Here is a 21,376-nt window from a genome sequence, read left to right on the forward strand (position 1 = left end):
GTGCACAAATATTATGTCAAGTTTTGGTATTTATACTTGATTTTATTTGTATAGTCTTGTATATAAATCTACAATTACTGTAATAATGGAAAATCACAATTCAAATATTATACATGGTAAGTAATAGCTGACAATAAGACTTTCAAATTTACTCAAAACTATAAAAAAAATGGATATACGATATAAAGATTCGGTTCCAAAAGGCAAAAATATCATAACCTCATAAAAATTTCTTTGAAATACTTTTAATTACTATGTGTTTTGAAACTAATTAATTTTAAAACTTTCAGAGTAGTTTATAAATGAATGTTGAAATTATGACTTCAATTATATATTTCTTCCAAAAATTTTAATTTTTTCAATATCTTACAAAATTATATTTAAAAAATTTATTCTTTCAACAGTTTTCCTCTAGGCTTTTACTTTCCCACTTATTACAATAAAATATATAAATATGAAGATCATGCTTGATAGAAAATATTTAAAGCTCAGTTGCTTTTCTTACATGAGGTTTGGAAACACTAGTAATTAATTAATAATAATAATAAATTAAAGTTTTAAAAAAATACTACAGGAAAAGTAAAACTTGTTTATGCAGATCATTCTTAGCCAAGAATTTTGTATTTAAAGCTTCATTAACAATAATAAGGGTTTGTTTTCAATATTCAACTGATCTAAAAACTTAATACAATAATACATAAATTTTATCTACATCCTTTTCTGTGGCATCTATGTAAAACAAAACATACTTGTCTCTCTAAAAATAATTTTTTTAATTACTGTATTGTTCATTTATTTAAAAAGATCATAAACAGGTAAGAGAAATATAGTTAGTATTTCTCCCATCAACTGATCTAAAAACTTAGTACAGGACTTTTACTTTTTTTAATACAAATTTTGTCTCCTCCCTTTTTTTAAGTTCAAATTCTGAATATATAAATCATAATTTGGATTAAGGAAACAGTATTTGAGCTGTAATAAGCATTAATTTCAACACATACATCCAATTAACAAAAGTAAATCTAAGTTTTCACAGACATCAATCTCAGTTTTCGATGCAATAAAGGTATAAATCCATTAGTTTTTTATTTTACTTCAGAAATGTATTAACAAATACCTAAGCACAAGATTAATCAGGATAGAAACCTAAAAAAAACTTCAGTTCTTTTTCTTAATGGTAAATATAAGCAATAAAATATTATTTTTACACCATCAAATAAAATTACTAAACTTGAAAAGTAATATCTAAAATTTTCTACTTTCCATGTGGAATTTGTATTTAAATGAGCCTCACTTGAAAAAATCCAAATGAGGTGCAAGTACCAGCTCTCCAAAAGCAATTAAGAAGAAAAAAAAAAAAAAAACTCAAAGACATTTATTATAAATAAATATTTTTATTATTTCATTTCTTTGCTAGGTTTAAAAAATAGAGATAATGGAAACATGATTTCAAAGAATAAAGACTTTGCTTTTTTTTTGTTGACAAAATAGTAAGAAATGTTTTATTTATGCAGTGTGCATTTCAAATAGATACTATAGGATTTATTTTTAAAATTAGATAAGAGTCAATACATAATAATATGTTAATTATTTTATGTTGAAAAAATTATTTAATAGAATGCTCTGAAGAATTGTAACTGCCAAATAAAAGCACTGTATTTTTCATGCTTAAAAAATTAATTGAGACATCAAATTTTAAAGATTCAAACAGTTGTTCAAAAGAATTATATCATATAAGATAAATTTAAATCTATATTTCCTCACAATAGAGGGTTTTACAGTAAATCAGTATATCTCTCTAAAAAAAGCAAAATTTCATGCACAACTATTCTAATATAAATAAACATCTTCATGTCAGTGATATATTATATGTGATTCTTCTGCTTCTGGTAAACAATCTCTTAATTCTTTAAAATATAGAAATTCATGTATTTTTATTTTTTTTTTAATTTTTAAAGCAAGAACTTGGATAAAGTAAATGATTATATTTAAATATTTTCTCAAATAAAATATTCTCCTATTTAATAAGGTACATTGTTATATTTACATTATCTACCTTTGTATATTTTCTTTTAAATTAATAATAATAATACAATTTTTAAGCCAAAGCAATATATGATTCAATAAATAATTTATTGAGGAATGCAAAGTTTTTTATATTTGTTATTAATTTCTTGAATTAAGAGTCCATGACTTGTAAAGTTTCAATAGCTTGTATCACCTTGTTGAGCTCTCCTTCTGTCAATGTAATCTATGAGAATGAAAAAAAAGAAAAAAAATGTGTGACCAATGCTTAATGGTATCAAGTATATTCATATATAAGGACACAAATTATTTCAGGAAATAGTAAAAAAATACGAAGAAATTTCAAAATAGCTTCATAAGTTTAACAGTCATTTAGTAAGTACTTAGATTTTCATATTTTATTATGTTTTCAAATGCAAATAACAAATCATATTTAGATGTACATCCAAACATTTGTAAATGCATAAAACATGCCACATAAATTAGTTTCCAATGAAAACTATTAAATGAAAAGAAATTTGATCTATAAAATTTCCTATAGGATGAATACAACACCACAGAAAAGAAATAAACATTTTAAAAATATATGAGTAATCCAGTATTTATTATATTATTTTTTGTGATTGCAACAGAAGTATTAAATATTAAACTAATCTAAAAATATGCAGGATAGTATAAATTTTATAAGATAGATAATATAAATAAAAAAGTAACTGTGATTTTGAAATCATGAAAATCCCCCCCCCTCCCCCTCCAATTCTTATACATAACATTATTTCATGTATACATAGAAATAAAAAAAAATATGGATCAAAAACAGATGAGCAAAAAAAAAGGGGGGGGGGCAGATATTCTTGCCATGATATTTTTTTTAAATGTTTAATTCCTTTGATTAAAACTAACCTTTTTTATATATAGTTTACCCTTTTATTTATTTATTTATTTTTAACAAATTGCACACATAGCAAATCAATAATCAATATGAAGTCAATAAAACTGTAAGTTGGAATACTATTTGTAAATTGTGCAATAAAAAAAAAAAGTTATTATTCAAAATGCTTTATATAGCAGAAAGAATGCAGAACCTAAAGATATCGTGTAGTTATTTTTTAGATGGTAAATACCATCTAAAGCAACTAAATGTTCATTAAGAAACAACTTTCCCAAATTTTAATTAAAAATTAACTAAATATTAATACTGTTCAATCTAACTTCTGAGCATATTACTGCACAAAAACTTTTTATATCATTTTAAAATTAAAAGAACAATAATAAGCTTTACAATGATAAATTTATTTCTATGGAATTTTTCTCTAATTTTAAAAATATATGCAAGTATATTTTACAATATCTTCCATTTTAGGTATTGGATTTATACTCATGAGCACTGAAATAATATATATTTTGTATGTGCATTGCCATTTACAATTTTAAAATAAAATAAAGACAGATGAATCACACTTGAAGCATTATCATGTTGCATATTTCAGAAAAAAAATTCATCTTCTTCAGTTTTTTTTCTTTTTCTTAGAGCAATTTTCTAATAAGTTACAATGATGTTAATGCACAGCACAGCAAATCTTAACAAAAAAACTAAATATCTAAAAAAAAACAAAAAAAAACATTGCATTCTATACAAGAATTGATTTTGAATAATTCCATTTACCCATCAAAATATAGATTCACATTCACAAATGATTAAATAATTAGTTTCAATTATAATTTTATCTTGTTAATTCCAGCTTTTTAAAAAATAATGTAGTGAAATTAAAACAAACTTAGATAACAAAAACAAGATAAATGGCCATTTAAATAATTAACATATATAATTAATTTAAATAATTAACATATATTTCCATATATAATTAACATATACATCTTGAACATATTTTTCAAAATTATCAAATAGTGACTTTTTTAACAATTAAGCCATTGATCTCATTCCTGCCATGCATAAAAAGGAAGATGCACATCAAATCCATAAAACCTTGTATACATGCAATTTTGCTCATTAAATTAAAATTTTGAATTCAATATTATTCTTACTTAATTAAAATATTATTCTTGAAAAATCAATGACTGTAAGGATGCAAGTTTAGGCAGGACTAAAATATGTAAAATTAAAATAACAGATACAAAATTCTAGTTCTCATTCCTTTTCTTACCTTTTCTATGTGAGATTCTCTGACAGCAGCTGGCACTTTACTTTCATAATCTGGTACTTCAGTAGCTTGCTTCAGTTTAGAAATCTGAGAATCTAATTTCTCCTTTTTCTGCTCTAATCGAGATATTTCCTTGCTTATATCAATATGACCCTTTATAAAATAAAATAATAAAAGTTTAATTTCTTTACTTCAATAAAAGAGGTACAATTTGAATTAAAAAATACACATATATTCAAAATTATAGCCATTATAATCGAACACTGATACCCATGTTCTTTAATGCCTTTCTGATTAAATTGCAAATTTAATTTGGTGAAAAATAGAAGCATTTTTTTAATTTAAGAGAACAAAAGAATTTTAATAAAAATTTCAAAAAAAAAAAAAAAAAACTGTCAGTAACTTAGGGAAATTAAATGGAAAGAATTTTAATATTCTCTTACATAAACAACAATTTTCACATCATATTTTTCTCAAATATAAATTATCTCCACAGATAGTTTATAGATATCATTAATAATAATGATTCATAACATACTTATTTCTCGTTATTAACATCCAGGCATACAAATTATGATGTATGGTATATAGTTTTGAGATAAGAAAATCTGTAACTCATGAAATCATAATATTTATTAAGACTAAAACTTTTAATTTTCTTATTTTGAACAAAGTTTATGCCTCTACCTATTTATCATCAATTTCATTCTAATTATAAAATATGTTTTATATCAATGTAAAATATCTAAAAAGTTAAAAGTATTTCAAAAGTATATTTTAATGATTTAATAGCAGAAAATTAATGTGAAAATCATACTTTGATAACAAATTTTAAGTGATTTTATGAAAGTAATAATATTTCTGCAATTTCAAAATCTTTAAGAGCAAAATGCCATTGATCCATACTGAATATATCCAATTTACATAAAAACATTTTTTTAATACTATAGCAACAAAAGAAGAAAATCAAATTTCAAAAAAGAAATACAAACATAGCAAACCTTTAAAAGCAAGTAGGCTTCACAATTTTCTGATATTGTTGTAATTGCACATCCTGGTGGAATTCCTTCAGAATCAATAATTTTTATTGTAGCCGATGAAGATAAAGTTAAGATTGTTTCATGTAGACCAGAAAGTTGAGATTTTGTTTCTTCATCATCACATTTCAAAAATACTAAAAATAAATCAGAATTAACACTATTTGCAGAGGAAATACATTTAAATAGAAAGATATCACTGAATTATAATAGTGATTTGTTAAAACGTTATGAATTAAGAGTGACCAGAAATATGTTGATTTATTTTAATGATTTATTTAATGATAACAACTGATGATATAATTGATTCTAGAACTGAAAAACTGAATTATATTTAATGGTTGAATTTTAGAATAGATGTAGTCTATTATTAAAACTATAATGCATTTTTATTTTTAACAATTTTAATAAGCAGTAAATCAAAAAAGAAGGTCCCACATTAGTTCAAGTCTTACGTATCAAGAATAAATAAAGCATGGAATGTTGGAATTAATTACTCTTTTTTTCTTTCATGCAAAACCTAATAAATCATGAGAATAAACAAATTAACATTGTTTTTGAAATAGTTCACATATGCAGTATTTATAATTGTAAGCAAAATTATATTTTGCTAAATGATAAGAGAGAAAAATGATAGTAACTTTTAGCACATAAGCTGAAATTAATCAAAATAAAATAAAGAATCAAAGTTAATTAAGATATAGAAGTAAATAAAACAAAATTATTGTATAAGACAAGTGATGAAAGAAGAAAATAAATTTTAGTGTCTTAAAAAGGAATTTTATTTTTGAATTTTTAAAAAATATAAAAACAATTTATAAGCACATAAAAATGAAAAAAATTGCGTTAATAAAAAGAGTCTTACATTTTGTTTGGCATAATAAAATTGATATAAACTTGAATTGATAATCAAAATATAATAAGAATTTTCATGTGATGTTTGAATCAAAACAAAATGCTAAATTCAAAAATAAAACATGTCTAAAATACTATAAAAAAACAAAAAGATTTATCATTTAATTTGTGATACTTACAATCAAGTTTTTCATTCTTTGCCAAATTATAATCGGATCTCAAAGATCTGACTTTGTGAATGATATTTAAGGCGAATGAAACTGCTTTCTCTAAATCATTATTTTTCCAAGAATACTACAAAGAATAATGATAATAATTAAAAACAACTCTTAGAAATACAATATCATAAAAAGTTTTAAAAGGTCATTTCAGGATAAATAGATTCAGATAAATAGAAAATGATTTAAGGTCACATAAAAATTATATCTCATTACTTGTGAATCGGTAAAACTTTTGGTTAACTGCAACCCTAAACAAAGCTTTAAAGAATCAGAGCAACAAAATTATCACAAGTCCTTCAAAACAACTTTTTATACCAATAAGAGTGACATTTCTGAAATGCTAATATTTAAATGGTTCTTTGAAATGATAAATTGTTGAAATATTTTTCAAGTTAAATATATATATCAACTTTAAAACTCAAATAATATTTTGTAAAACGGATTATTGGCTTTGCAATTAAACATCACATTTGCTATTAGATTAAAACTCAGATTATCATCAAACAGCATTAATATTTTAAATATTTGTTAACAACTAATTTGACAGATTTTGGAAATAAAAAAAATGCATTTGATAGATTAAAACTAAATAAATAAAAATTCCAGATATTATTGATTTAGTATTCTTCATTTTTCTTTGTGACATATTTTTCAGTCATATTTTTCATACAGTATTTAATTTTGTAAATGCTGATAATCTACTTCATATCTTTGACTTTAGAAATTGTATTTATTTAATAATTCTCTGGCTTTCAAATGCCTTTTTAAAAAATATAAGTAGAAATTTAAACTTTATTTGGTTTTACAAATAAAGTCAACCTACTTTGCTTTTTCACCAATACCTAGAAAGAGAGTTTATGTAATTAGATACAAATATTCTTAATAGTCTAATATTAAATCCAAAGGACCAACCTTTTCAGGGACTGGATATTGAGCAATAGTGATACTTATAACAGAATCACTTTGCCTTCTTGGTAATCTTTGGAATAATTCTTCAGTTACAAATGGCATGAATGGACTTAGAAGTCTTAGTCCTAAATCTAAACATGTATAAAGCATTTCCTTCGCAGTTGCAATAGACAGTTCATTTCCAGATAGGAAGACAGGCTTCAGTGATTCCTATATTTAAAAAATATCTAATATAATAATTATGCAGAAGATAACATTTAATATCACTGTAAGTCATAAGAAGTGTTACTAGTGTTTAACCGTCAAAAATATCCTAAGATTCCAAAAACAAATATACACTAAAAAGTAAAAATTATTACCAAATAAACATCACATAAGTCATAAAGCCAAAATGCATAACAAGCTGTTGTTGCAGCAGGGAAATCATAAGTTTCAAATCCAGTATTACAAGCTTCTACAGCACAAGATAAGCGACTCAAAATCCACAGATCCATTTTGCTTTCATGACCACTTAACTAAAAAAAGAAGCAAACAGGAAAGAAATGAATGACATAACATAAATTTTAAATCATCTGTTTGGAAATGTGAAATAAGAAGAAAAGAAAAAAACTATTAAGCATAAAAACACTAAACGTATAAATAATACAATAATTACTTACTGTTGCTTTAACATGTACAGAAAATAATTCTTAAAAAGTAGAAAATATATTATACCTGAAACTCAGCCTTAGGTTTAAAATCTGAACCAAGATACATAAGAGCAAACTTAGTAGCATTCCACAGTTTGTTACAGAAGTGTCTATAACCTTCAACACGATTTATATCTAGATTTATATCACGACCTAAAATATATAAAAAATATTTATATATATGAGATTAATGACAAAATCCATGTTTCATTTTAAGTAAAAATAATATATGATAGAAATTAATAAGAAATAGAAGAACAAAAGTAAATAATTTAATCCAATAAATTGCAAAAAAGAGAAATTATATTAATCCATGATAAATTTCTAAAAAGAAGTTGTGCAATTAAATTGCAACAATCATATATCTTGAATATGAAACATATCGCAGGATATTTTAGTAGCACAAGTGGCATTGTGAGAATTTTGAAATAAAAATGATTTTAAAAATAAAATGCAATATTATAACTATTGTTTGTTTTCTGATTCAAATCCCATAGCTTTATCTATAAAATCATTTCAAAAATGTAAGTTCATTATTATTTATTTTTTTAATTATGTTTTTTTCACTTGCATCAGACTTTTAAAGCTTTAATATTTCTTTTATATAAAATAAAAACAATACTTGAGAACAAAATATTTTCCTCTTTAAAAAAAGAAATTACCTTGAGCAGTGTAAGCACATAGAGCAAAACGTAATGCATCTGTTCCACATTCAGGAATTCCACTAGGAAAATCTGCTTTTTGACCTTGTTTAGCCTTCTCAATTTCTTTTGGGTCAAGATTAGATTCCAATAGAGATGCATGTAAAGCCTAATTAATACATAAATAGAAGTAAATATGGCATTCATTATTAAAATTCAACATAAAAAAAACCAAATTTATAAAATATTTCTAAATTTTAAATAATTGTTGCATAATTTTGAAGACAAAGTTTAATTTATACTGACAGGAATACAATTTTATTTACATATACAACAAATTTTTATCTAAACCATATAACAAACAACACGAGACTCAACTTTCTCATAGCAAAACAATCACACACACACACAAATGCATAATTCATACATTCTCATTCAAATGCATAATTCATAGAATTTCCAGTTATTTTCTGAAATAACTGATCACATTCTACAAAATAATGGATTTCATACTTTAACCATAGCACACATGCACATACACACATGCTAATTTTAAGAATTTATTTACTGTTAATTCATGTTTAAATAGAACTTTTAAATTATGCTCTAAAATACATGGAATTAGATAAATATTTATACCAACCTCTAAGGAAATTCCATTTATCATATCAATGGGATCAATAACATTGCCCAAAGATTTGCTCATTTTTCTACCATGAGCATCTCTCACAATGGAATGTAAAAATACCTATAAAATGATGCAAAAAAACAAAACAATTATTACTTACAAAGCGATAAACAAAATCAAATAAATCCTACCATTTTAAGAAATCCTTGTAGTAGTTTACAAATATAATAATATTTACTTCTTTGAATGGCAGCTTCCCCATAAGCTGAAGTCCAAGCATCACCATACGAGCTACCCAAAAAAACAGGATATCATGTCCAGTTTCTAAAAGTGTACCAGGATAAAAAGCTTTCAGATCTTTGGTCTAAAATAACAAAACAAAATTTCTAATTATGATTTGAACTTTATTATTTACCATTGCTTAGTCTAAAATGCTAGTAATACAAAATAAAGCAATTTTTTTTCCTCTATTCAATATTTTTATATACATAATTATATTATGCAGTAAAAATACATATTACTATGTACAAAATATACATAATTATATAATGCACATGAAAATTGTTTAGATTAATGATTAAATGAATCATTACTATCTTTAATACAGACAAGATTAAATGAAAATGTACTAAGGATTTTATGGAAGGATATTCTGTAAATGTTGCACTTGAATAACCAGACATATATCATTTGTTCAGAAAAAAGTTGAAAAACAGTGATTAATAATTTTTCACATATCCCAATATCCAGCAGCTAAAAAGCATGTATATAAGACAAGCACTATCTTGCTGAAATGTTTAAAGGAGAATTATTTTGTAACACTGGTATAAATAATCATTCAGTCACTATTCACATTTAATTTCACTATCAATGGTTGAAAACATTAAAAAAATTGAGAAGAAATTAACCTTCTAACAATAATGCAAATTTATTTCTAAGCAAGAATTATCAAGTGACTTGAGCTGACATATTCTCTGACAAATTTCATGAGAAGAAAAAGTATTTCTCAAAAAAATCCCTAATATAATCAAATTTTAACTTGATTGCATTTCAATTTAAATTTTGAAATTAAACTCATATGTGCTGATATTGTAATAAAGTCACAATTTTCATATTACCATAGTATTCATTAAAACATTTTATATCGATTATGAATTAATAGAAACTGTCTATCTGGTAATTTTACAACTTTTGTATTATCATTTTATTTTAGTTCAAGAAACAAATGACATTATTTCATGCATGATTACACTATAAACAAAAATGCCTATGAGCTTACAAATTACAAAGATACATAGAATTAATCAAATGAAAGAATCATAATTCAAAATTTACTTCATCAGGCCAGCCAAATATAGAGAAGGGGAAAAGACCAGATGAAAACCATGTATCCAAAACATCTTCATCTAAAACATATGAATCAAAAATTTTAAATACAAACTTTTAATTTTACATACAAAATAAAACTCTTTACTTTTAAATATTTTGTTATAATTTTCTTGACCTTGCTTTAAGCTAATATCTTCAACAGAGACATTAAATTTTTTAGCAGCTTTTAGGTGAGCTTCATCTTCAGTTCTACCACTGACCCAGCGCTCATTTTCACTTTCCTGCATAAAAAAACAAATTTTCAAATGCCATTGAAAACTATATATTTCCAACAACAATAAAAATAAGAAGGAGAATAAAAGTCTCATATAAACAATAGCATCAAAAATTGAGTAGACTCAACAATATCATTAAAGTTCATGTATCATTCTAATTCCTATGAGCATGATTAAAAAAAAAAAAGAAAAAAAGGTTAAATTTATTTATTAATAAAATCGATTTAAAAAAAACAAAGCTTTATATTTTGAAACTTATTCTATTACTTCTATTTCAGTGAATTCCATTTATTTTTATCATATAAAGAAATAAATTTATTGAATTCATTTAAAAAATGATTCAAATACTTCTATATATCAAAAAATTCAGTACCTTTAAAACAAATCAATCAATTAGACAGAATAAATATATCACTGGAAAAAAATAATACAAAAAGATCAAATATTTAAAATGTAACACTAAACTTCATATAAAATAAAGTAAAACAAAGTCAAATAAATTCATAAATAACAATTATAAAAATTTTAAAATGAATATAAATAAAATTAGATATCCTATATCTATATATTATGCACAGATTTGCAATCTCTAAGAAATAAATCCTGATACAATCTGTTCTGAAAAATGATATTTTTAACAATATTATTTTTCTTTTATTTATTGAATGATAGCAGTTTTTTATTTCACACCTATATGCAAAGAAATAAATTAATAAAGCTTAACAAACTAAAAGCATTTAAATAAAACTAAATTAATAAAACGTACAGCATCACCAGCTTCTGTTCTACCTTTAACAGTTACATAATAAGCAGGAATTCTATGTCCCCACCACAGCTGCCTTGAAACACACCAATCTCTATATTAAATTATAAAAAATAAAAAAAAGATCAGAAAATATTTTTTAAAAAAGCTATAACTGTATATGATCTAATATTGAAAACTAGCCTTTTAACACTACATTAAACAAAAAATAAAAACTTACCGAATATTTTCCAACCATCGATTCCATATTTTAATATGAACATCAGGAAGAATTTTCAAATCCCCGTTATTTACGGCCTATAAAAATGAAATATATTTTATTGAATCATAGAATTTTTTTTATTTTAATAAGTTGGAAACTATTCATAAATAAAATACTTAGAAAAATACAAACTTCCATAGCTTTTTGTGCCATTCCTTTACATTTCACATACCACTGAACTTTAAGCATGGGTTCTACAATGTCTTTAGAGCGACTGAAATTAGAAATAATAAATTTCCAACATTAAATAATATAGAATGATAAAAGGAAATGTATGTTTTTAATACATTTTCATTTGTTTATAACAAACAAGTTATAAACTCTTATGAATTAATTAAAGGCAATGAGAAAAATATCTAAACTGCATATTAATTTGATGTAGAATGTCAAAAAAAATGAAAAATTCATAAATAAAAAATTATTTTCAATATTTCACTTGCCTGCATACAGGAACCACCATAGGATTGTCTTTAGTATCTCTGTACAAATTCTTTTCTTTCAATGCAGCTAAGACATTAACGCGACCTTCAAATCTTTTCATGCCCTACATGATAATAAATATTATGCTCATAGAGGTAGAGAGCAGAAGGGGAACTAATACATGTTTTACAAAAGCTTATAATGATATATGAGCATTAATTCTTAAGCATAAGAAGATACATAAAAAAATAAGTAACTAATAAATTAAATCAATTTTTCTCTAAAATTTACAATAACAATATTTAGAATTGCTGTAGCATCATATATCAGATATAAAAATTTTATTAAGTTCTAAAACAGCACAACACATGCTTCTTTCTTCATTTATTATTTATTCCAGATTTAAATCAATAAAATATCTTAAGAAAATAATCTTAATTATAATTACTACTGTCAATTTTGGAGAGCTAAATAAAACAAAAAGCTGTCAAATCTGTCAGAAATTTGAAAAATATAATTAAATCTGTCACAAAATAAAGAATTGTTACTTTCAAATAAGAAACTAAATTATTTTTCAATTGCTTAATTCATATACTATGTTAAGATTGCAAATGTAGATAGTTAACAATAGCATTTCAATTTTTAAAATTTTTTTAATTCTTTTATTTTTAATTAAACAGTACATGATATAAGCTGTATAAATAAATTACTGTATTTAAATTGTTACTGAACTTTATTATTAAAAAAAGATATAATTCACAGATATAAAATAAATTAAACAATAAATTCTGAAATATTGCCAATTATCTTATTAATAAAGAAGCTATTATAAAAGCAAACTAATAAAAGACCAATTAAAAAATAATATTAAAAATGTTTTTCAATAAAAAAGAAATTCAAAGTAAATAGAAAATCATACAATAAAAATTTCCTATGATAAATAAATATAAATGAGAAATATGACTTAAATTTTCATGTCTTGATTAAATGAAAAATTGTTAAATTAGACATTAGAAATTCAGTATCTCAAAATGTTTATGTTTCTTTCAGAAATATAAAAACTATTTTTAATTTAAAAGAGATCACAAGAATAATTTACTCACAGAAAATTCAGCACAGTTGTCATTTAAAGTTCCATCATCATTAAGAATATTAATAAAAGGTAGTTTATGCCTCATACCAACTTCATAATCATTTGGATCATGAGCAGGAGTAATCTTTACAGCACCTGTTAAAACATAGACAGATTGCATAAACATAGATGCAAATTGAAAAAGTATTAAAGTTGTCTAGTTGTGAATTTGTTATCATTATCAGAAAAAATGTAGGTGGGATATTAAAATTTTAATTTTTTTATGATCATTTATGCACTTTGAATAAATAGTTCCTCATATGCAACATAATAACCATTCTGTACTTTAGTTACAATCATATCACAATTGGTAGTGATGAAGAATTGGGCAATCTTTTTAAAACTTTTTTCATTTGTACCCCGTTTCTGCTTTGAAAAGAAAAGAATTCAACTTCATGGGGTCATAAATTATTTGAACAAAGATAGAAGACAAATTTCAATAAAATTTGAATTTTCTTTATTTATTTCCATAATTAAGAATTAAATATAAGCATATGTTAATATCATTTTGTAACCAGCAGTAGATTTAGATTTTTGGAATCCATTCCATTTGGGACCAAGATGCACACTATCAGAAACTTATCAATATAAATTAATAAAGGTCTATAACCTAAATCTGTTGAAAAGTTTTAATCAATATATTATTTGGAAAAAAACTCAAAAATATATACAAAAATTCAGCAAATTGCATAAAATATCAAAAATCTTTAGTTTAAAGAAGACTAGAGTTTTCAATATTTGTTTTGCAAGAAATATTAAAAAATATTAAGTTAAATATTAAGTTAAAAATAATTAAGCTTTAACTTTTAACTTAAGTTAAATATTAAGCTAAAAATAATTATTTAAATATAATAAAAATAATTGTCCCACCAATTTTGGTTTATTTAATGGTTAATATCTTACATCCTGATAAAAACTAATTTTCAAAAATTTCATATTTTTAAAGAACATGTTTTCAAGAAATCTTTAAAATTTATTCAGATATTAAAAAGTATTTAGATAGAGTGAATTCTTCATTAAAAAAAAATATGGTTTATTAAATCAAGCTTGGATGTTAATCATTTTTTTAATAACTGTTTTTCGATTTTCCACAGAAGAAAAACAGAAGAATATTCCTCAATGTTGCCAATAATAGTAAAACTATAAATAAATGAATAAATAAAAGAATATGTAGTATATAAAACATTCTGTTTACTAACTATATGGAAAAGAAAAATGAATTTAAAAAATGATAGCATTATTCATAACCACAAATTATTAAATTACACGAAAGAATTACCTGTTCCAAACTCCATTTCAACAAATTCATCACAAACAATGGGCATCCTCCTTGAACAGAATGGATGCAATACATATTTTCCGTGCAAATGCTTGTAGCGGGAATCATTTGGATGAACAGCAATAGCAGAATCTCCTAACATTGTTTCTATTCTGGTAGTTGCAACAACTATTTCTTCATCTAAGACATTCAAATGTAACAATTTTATTTCCAAAGGTGATATATATATATAAAACTGGAAGTAATGTAATCTTCTTAAGCTATTAATCAATATGATTATATGAAAACTATTAAACCAGCAATAATTCAATATCAGTTAATTTGTCTTTTACTAGCACAAACATTTCAATTCAAAATATTTTCATAAATTGAGTTAAATTATGTTTATTGTACTGCAAAAAACAATTTTTTTAATAAGTGCTTTTCAGAGAAAAAAAGAGAAAAAGAAGTCTTTCAAGAAGCAAAAAAAAAAAAAAAAAAAATCCTAGTGAAAAAACATATCTTAATAGATAAAAGTTAATGGCCAAGAGAATATTTTTCTCTTGAAATTTACTGTATTTTGATATTATACATTATATTCTCTAAATATATCTACCTAAAAACTAGAACTAGCATATATACCAGATAAAATCAACCTAACATCAGACAATTAGTCACGAATTTAACTTCTCAGATCCAGAATCAATTTATCAAAGATTCTTTAATTTTATTCATACATCTGAAATATATCTTAAAATAGAAAAAAGGAACCCTTTTTTTAATTTATTTAATTATTAATTTTTAAAAGTTGAACTTCTATATTCAGTTGCCATCTACTGATTGTTGTCAGAATTATGATTCTCTGCTCTAATTAATCATTATTACAAAAAAATAGTAATAGTAGGAAAATATAAATGTGATTAAAATGTACTAGGAATTTTTAAGTAGGTCTATATCATTTTTAAATATTATGCCACTGAGATATAAAGTACAAAATAAAATGTAAAAAGATATCACAATGGAGTAAAATAAATAATTAAAAGATATAAAAATTTAGATGCAAGCAATATCATACACTATAAATATAAAAATTACCAGAGTCTTCAACAGGATAAGCAAAAGATACTAAGACACCAAATTCAATTTTATCTTTATAACCTGGCACAGAAAGTAAAGTCCTTCCAGGTAATTCAAGTTTATCCACCTACAAAATTAAAAAATATTAAATGCATTAAATAGATACTTACACATGAAATATATATTTTTAAAAATATTATTTACTAAAAGTATATTGAATTATGATAGAATACTTCTAAAAAATATATTTTTTGGAAGAAATAAATTATCACAATAAATTAAAAACATTAAATAAATATATTATTCATTAATTAATAACTAATTCATAGTTAATTTATTCATTTTTAATAGATATTAATAATATGAATAATAAAACAAACCTCTATATCAGATATTGCAGATTTTAAAGTGCATGACCAATTCACTAGGCGATTTGCTCGATAAATTAAGCCATCATCATGTAACCTAACAAATGCTTCAGTTACAGCACGACACATTTTCTAAATAATATATATAAAAAACATCATTGTTAAAGATATTACTTTAAAATTCAATATTACTTCATCAGCATCTTGTGTAGCAATTGAATTTTCAAATCTAAAATTTCGTAAAGCATTTTTGAAGATTTTTTTTAGAAAATTTATCAAATGTTATATTTTATCAATAAAAAGTTTGTAAGACATTATAAAATACAAAATTATATAAAAAAAAGCTAATTTCATACATGCAAAAAATGATTTATTTCAGCTTTTATATATCTAATAATTTTAAAGACAATTTTACATTAACAGTAGAATGAACTTGAAAACAGTAGAATACATTAATAAAGAAAATTCCTTTTCAATAATAAAAAAAATAATGATTAATATTTTCAATAAATGAGAATACAGTATTAATACATAAATAAATAAAGGAATTATTTAATAAGAAATGTGCAATAAAGCAATATTACTTTAATATTTCATTTCTCAAAGTTTTAATACATTTTTCCAAGTATATTAAAATTTAGTATGTAATTCAGGTTTTAATTTAAAAGAAAATTTTTCCTATTTTTACAGAAACTCTGTTCAAAACAGTAATAAGCTTAAAAAACTTTTCCGAACACAGAAAAAGAAATTTTTAAAGAAAACACTTCAATCATCATCTGAGAAATAATCATATAAAAATTTTGTTAAAAATAAGACTTGGCTTACTGGATCCATAGTAAATGTAGCTCGATCCCAATCAACAGAACATCCCAATAATCTCAGCTGTTCATAAATTCGATCACCCTTCCTAAAATAAGAATTAAAAGCACAGTTGGTAATATATAATGAACTAAAAATAGCATAAATATTTTGAACATATATGAAATAAATATTTAAAAAATGGCCTTTAATATAGTATTTTTAAAAGTGAAATTTCAGCCTTTTATGTTATTCCTGAATATTATTTTCTTGTTTATTACATTCATCTTTTGAAAATTGCTAATAACAAATATTTTCTTTGAAATTAAAAAAATAAATGAAATGGTTAAGTTCATTATGAATTAAAAAATTATATTACACTTAAATTTATTTTACAGTCAAATAATTTTTTTTAATAATTAAATACATTTATCTAAAAGCATTTTATCCTAAAGATACAAAATTCTTAACTGAAAACCTGTTTTTCAATTATTACAACTTTGCTAATCATTAGCATAAATCATTTTTAATTTATAGCCTTGATCATTGAATTATATTTATACGAGATAGAACAACTTTACAACAATATAATAATGAGATAATATAAATACCTATTATATAGTTTAATAACATATTAAAATTAAATTAATATATTTCTCAAAACTTAATTTATCTTTCAAACTTACTGTTCTTTCCATTTCCAAATTTCTTCAATAAACTTTTCTCTTCCCAAATCATGGCGGCGTTTTTGCTGCTCTTTCCAAATTTTTTTCTCTACAACAACTTGTGTAGCTATTCCTGCATGATCACATCCTGGATTCCACAAAGTCATCTTCCCTTTCATTCGGTGCCTTTTATCAGAGGTATATAACAAATAAGTTAGTATAATAACAAAAATATGCAAAAGAATAAAGTTTCCAACAGAAAGCACTGATATCTATATTTTTCAAGCTATTTGTTTTAAATATGCATATTAAAAATTATTAATAACAAAAATAATAAAAATAAAAATGAGGAAACTTAATGAAAATATATTTTGTCTTTAAAAATTGTAACATATATCAAACCTTGTTGTGCAAGTGGCAAGATTTTAAATGCATTCTATATTTTCTATAGCAAACTATAAAAATTTTATTTCCAAAATCAGTCAAATAAACTGAAAAGAATGAAATAAAAATGTTTAAAAAATTGTTTGAATAATTATTCAACTTACCATCTAGTAATGGAATCTTCAATGGCACTTGTCAAAGCATGCCCTACATGCAAACTGCCAGTGACATTTGGAGGAGGTATGACTATGACAAATTTATCCTCATAGTTAACATTGGCAATATCTCTACCCTATGAAAAATGACAAATGTATATGAGAAAGCAATTTATTTGCTAAAACTGAACATTAGGGTCTTTTATTTCTATCTGAGACTGCTGACTTAAGAAAAACTAGAAAACTGAATGAAGAAATAGCAAATATTGCACATTTAAGTTTTTTGTTGTTGTTGTTGTTATTGTGTGCGTGTGTGTATATGCATGTATATAAACATAATTTTGAAGATGCATGGCAAAAAAGAAGAAACTTTTGAAATTTAAATGCAATTTATTTTACACCAGAGGCTTATTATGTACAAGGGAGAAGTGAAACGACATCAGTCAGTCATCATTGAGACACAAGCGTAAAAAGGAAAGACATTTATCCCTTCAGTGATTTTACTATTAGATTCTAATAGCTGTTGTGTGTCTATTTAGACAAGGGAATCTTAGGATTCTTTTTTAAAAAGATATATAGTTGTCAAGGATTTTTATCCTCTCGTTCCTGGCTTGGGAACGTCAGAGTCTGCAATTTTGTTAAGAGCATGTAAGAAATAATTAAATAAAAACATGGGAATTTGATCAAGAAATAAGAGAACGTTTTAGAATAAAGTTAACATAGGTTAATTTAAGATAAAAACTAAGAATTTAATTAGGATTTAAATTAAGAGATATCACAACACATATAACTATCTATGTAAACTATCATATTTAAGAAAATGCATAAAGCCATGTTGCCATTTCTATCATCAATAACTATGTGACACATTTTAAAAACAGTTACTAAATAATAAGATAAAACTCATTAAACAAGTATGATTTCTAGCTTTAAAAAATGAAGTTAATTGTATTTAATTGAGCATGTTCAAATTTTCAAATGAGCACTATATTTGACTAGGTAATCAAAGTCATATTCTAAATATTTGTATAGAAAACTAAAAATTTAAAATCCTTTAATTATTATTATACATAGTAAAACATAAAACCTATTTATTATTTTCCTTTATTTAATTGAATTTTTAATTTAAATAACTGGGGTTTTTTTTCCCTTTCCTTTTATGAATTCTATTAAGTGCAAGTGGAGAAATTCTATATGAAGCATAATTAAATAAACAGGCAAAGAATACTAAAATATATTATTTCAAAAATATATTACATAATTAAAAATATATAAAAAAATAAGAACTAAGATATATTCAAAAAATAATAAGGAGAAACAAATTACACCATATTCTGGTTTAAAGAACCCAGATTTTTCCCACCATGCATACCATGCAGCTTCAACATATTTTGGGCTATATGCATCAGGCATTGAACCAGAGATATCTAAAAAACACACATAAGAAACAAATTAAAAATAATGAGAGTAATTGAGTTCATTAGTTGCTGAAATATAAATATATATAGAGAGATTTATTATAGTTAATTTTTCCTCAAGAATATATATAAACATCTACAAGCAGAATATGAAAATTAATTTAAATTTACCTTTTTTTTCCCCAGGTGGTATATTTTTATCATATATTATCACTTCTTTCTCTTTCTTCTCTTTTGGCTTTTTCTAAAAATGAAAAGGAGCTTTTAATCCAAAACCAGATCAAAATACTATAAAATAAATATTAACATTTAAGATAAATGTAAGTATATAATACGGGTTATAATATTACAACAAGGATAAAATTACAGCACAAGGTGAAAAAAGTAATATTTATTAAGGCACAAAATAAGGATAAAGGAAGAGCTGAAGAAAAGAGAAATTTAGGTGCTTACAGCTCTTTAAATTAAACATTTAATTTAAGTTAAATTCTCATGAGTTTAAATAACTAAATGCATTCCTGAAAATAAAAAGACTTTATAACAAACCTTGATTTCTTTTTTTTTTTCTTCCTTTTTTTGGCTAAACATAAAACATTATTTATGATAGAAAGATTCAGTTAATATTTTGCTGTAGTCTTCTTTGTATTTTGTTATTTTCCAACAATATGACATATATGTACTAATCTCTCCCTTCCTACTTAAAAAAATTATAAAAGAACTCATTCAGAAAATTAACAATGTTTTTATCAGAAAAGATCATTTCTTTTTTAAATTCATATAATACATTAAGTATTTTCAAACTAAAAGGTGCATAATTACCATGGATAAATATAAAACATATTAATATTAAAAATAATCTTATCAGTTCTTATATGCTCTATATTATTCATTAGAGTACAAATGTTTCCCATCTTTGATGAAAATATAAAATTTGGAACTACAATTTCTAATTTAGAAATGGTATAAAATAAAATAAAAATACTTACTTTCCAGACTTGAGCAAGAAAAAAATAAGAAACAATAAGTTAAGAAAAACAATAAAATATTTTGTGAATATTTAGTACATATTGTTTGTCACATATCGTATTAGACTAACACAAATGTGCATTATTATCCTTAATACCAAAACTGAAAGGGGGGGGAATTAAATCTTTATTTTGAGAGAGTATTTTCTAAATTATGGAAGTACCCTCTTAAGTCTAAGTCACTCAGACTGTTTATTTCAATCATATATCGGCAACATAAGATACAATGAAATCAAACGCGGTGAACTATAAGATATAATTTTGGCATTTTCATAAATATATTTAGGTCAAATTTGTTGCTGATGATTAAAAAAAGAAATTATGCGAGTACAAAAAATTATGAGTATACTTACTGAAGTCTTTTCAACATTTTGAGATTGTATTTTTTCTTGTTTTTGCTTAAATTTCTCTAACTTTTCTTTCTTTTTCGCTTCCTTTTTTAATTGAGCTGCACTTTTTGGAGGTTCTGTCACTTCACCTGAGTTTTCATGAGATACACTTAAATCTGGCATAATTATATTCGATTTGATTGAAATCCGCCACAAAAATTACGAAAGTTCGATTTTTGACTTTCAGACGTTTCTGACCAAATCTGAATAAAAGCAATGATGCAAAGGCTTTAAAGTTTGCATCAAATTACCACGTTGGGCAAACTTTGTTGACAACCGGAAAGACCAGTTGCAGTTCTGATTTTGAGGACATAACTGCAAGACATTTTATAATAATTAACTCTTGTTTTATAAAGAGGTTAAAAATTCGAAAATTCACATTATCTATGCCAATAAGTATTTTATCAAATTTAAAGCACTATATTTTATCTAAATCGAACTCTATCCTTCTATTGGTCATCCTTCATTCATGTAAAAAAACAAAAAATAGC

At 23.8% G+C, this 21,376-nt stretch overlaps 1 protein-coding gene across 2 annotated transcripts; it reads right to left on the reverse strand.

The window, feature by feature from the left end:
• Positions 1–2,114: 2,114 nt before the first annotated feature.
• Positions 2,115–21,182, reverse strand: LOC129984199 (valine--tRNA ligase-like). Of its 2 annotated transcripts, XM_056094019.1 has the most exons (26): positions 20,850–21,182; positions 19,643–19,715; positions 19,380–19,480; positions 18,063–18,190; positions 17,536–17,700; positions 16,877–16,958; positions 16,064–16,183; positions 15,702–15,810; positions 14,628–14,807; positions 13,320–13,444; positions 12,237–12,340; positions 11,929–12,010; positions 11,755–11,831; positions 11,538–11,628; positions 10,672–10,777; positions 10,503–10,573; positions 9,406–9,531; positions 9,183–9,287; positions 8,561–8,708; positions 7,924–8,051; positions 7,569–7,724; positions 7,213–7,419; positions 6,259–6,373; positions 5,189–5,361; positions 4,191–4,340; positions 2,115–2,251 (listed from the first exon to the last, which is right to left on the reverse strand). In XM_056094019.1, exons 1-26 carry the CDS (start codon positions 21,006–21,008, stop codon positions 2,180–2,182), a joined length of 3,153 nt encoding a protein of 1,050 aa, XP_055949994.1. In that variant the 5' UTR covers positions 21,009–21,182; the 3' UTR covers positions 2,115–2,179. The 2 variants fall into 2 exon arrangements, with proteins under 2 accessions (XP_055949994.1, XP_055949995.1); XM_056094020.1 differs by lacking the exon at positions 20,850–21,182 and having other exon boundaries at positions 19,380–19,482; positions 19,644–19,715.
• Positions 21,183–21,376: the final 194 nt, after the last annotated feature.

Source organism: Argiope bruennichi, chromosome 9, assembly GCF_947563725.1.
Source record: "Argiope bruennichi chromosome 9, qqArgBrue1.1, whole genome shotgun sequence".
Lineage (NCBI taxonomy): Eukaryota > Metazoa > Arthropoda > Arachnida > Araneae > Araneidae > Argiope > Argiope bruennichi.

Coding starts and splice junctions, on each gene's coding strand:
- LOC129984199 (XM_056094019.1), bottom strand. CDS start 21,008: ATGCCAGATTTAAGTGTATCTCATGAAAACTCAGGTGAAGTGACAGAA. Junction 19,716..20,849: donor AAAATGTTGAAAAGACTTCA/GTAAGTATACTC, acceptor TTTCATTTTTAG/AAAAAGCCAAAAGAGAAGAA. Junction 17,701..18,062: donor GAAGATTCCATTACTAGATG/GTAAGTTGAATA, acceptor CTCTGATAAAAG/GCACCGAATGAAAGGGAAGA.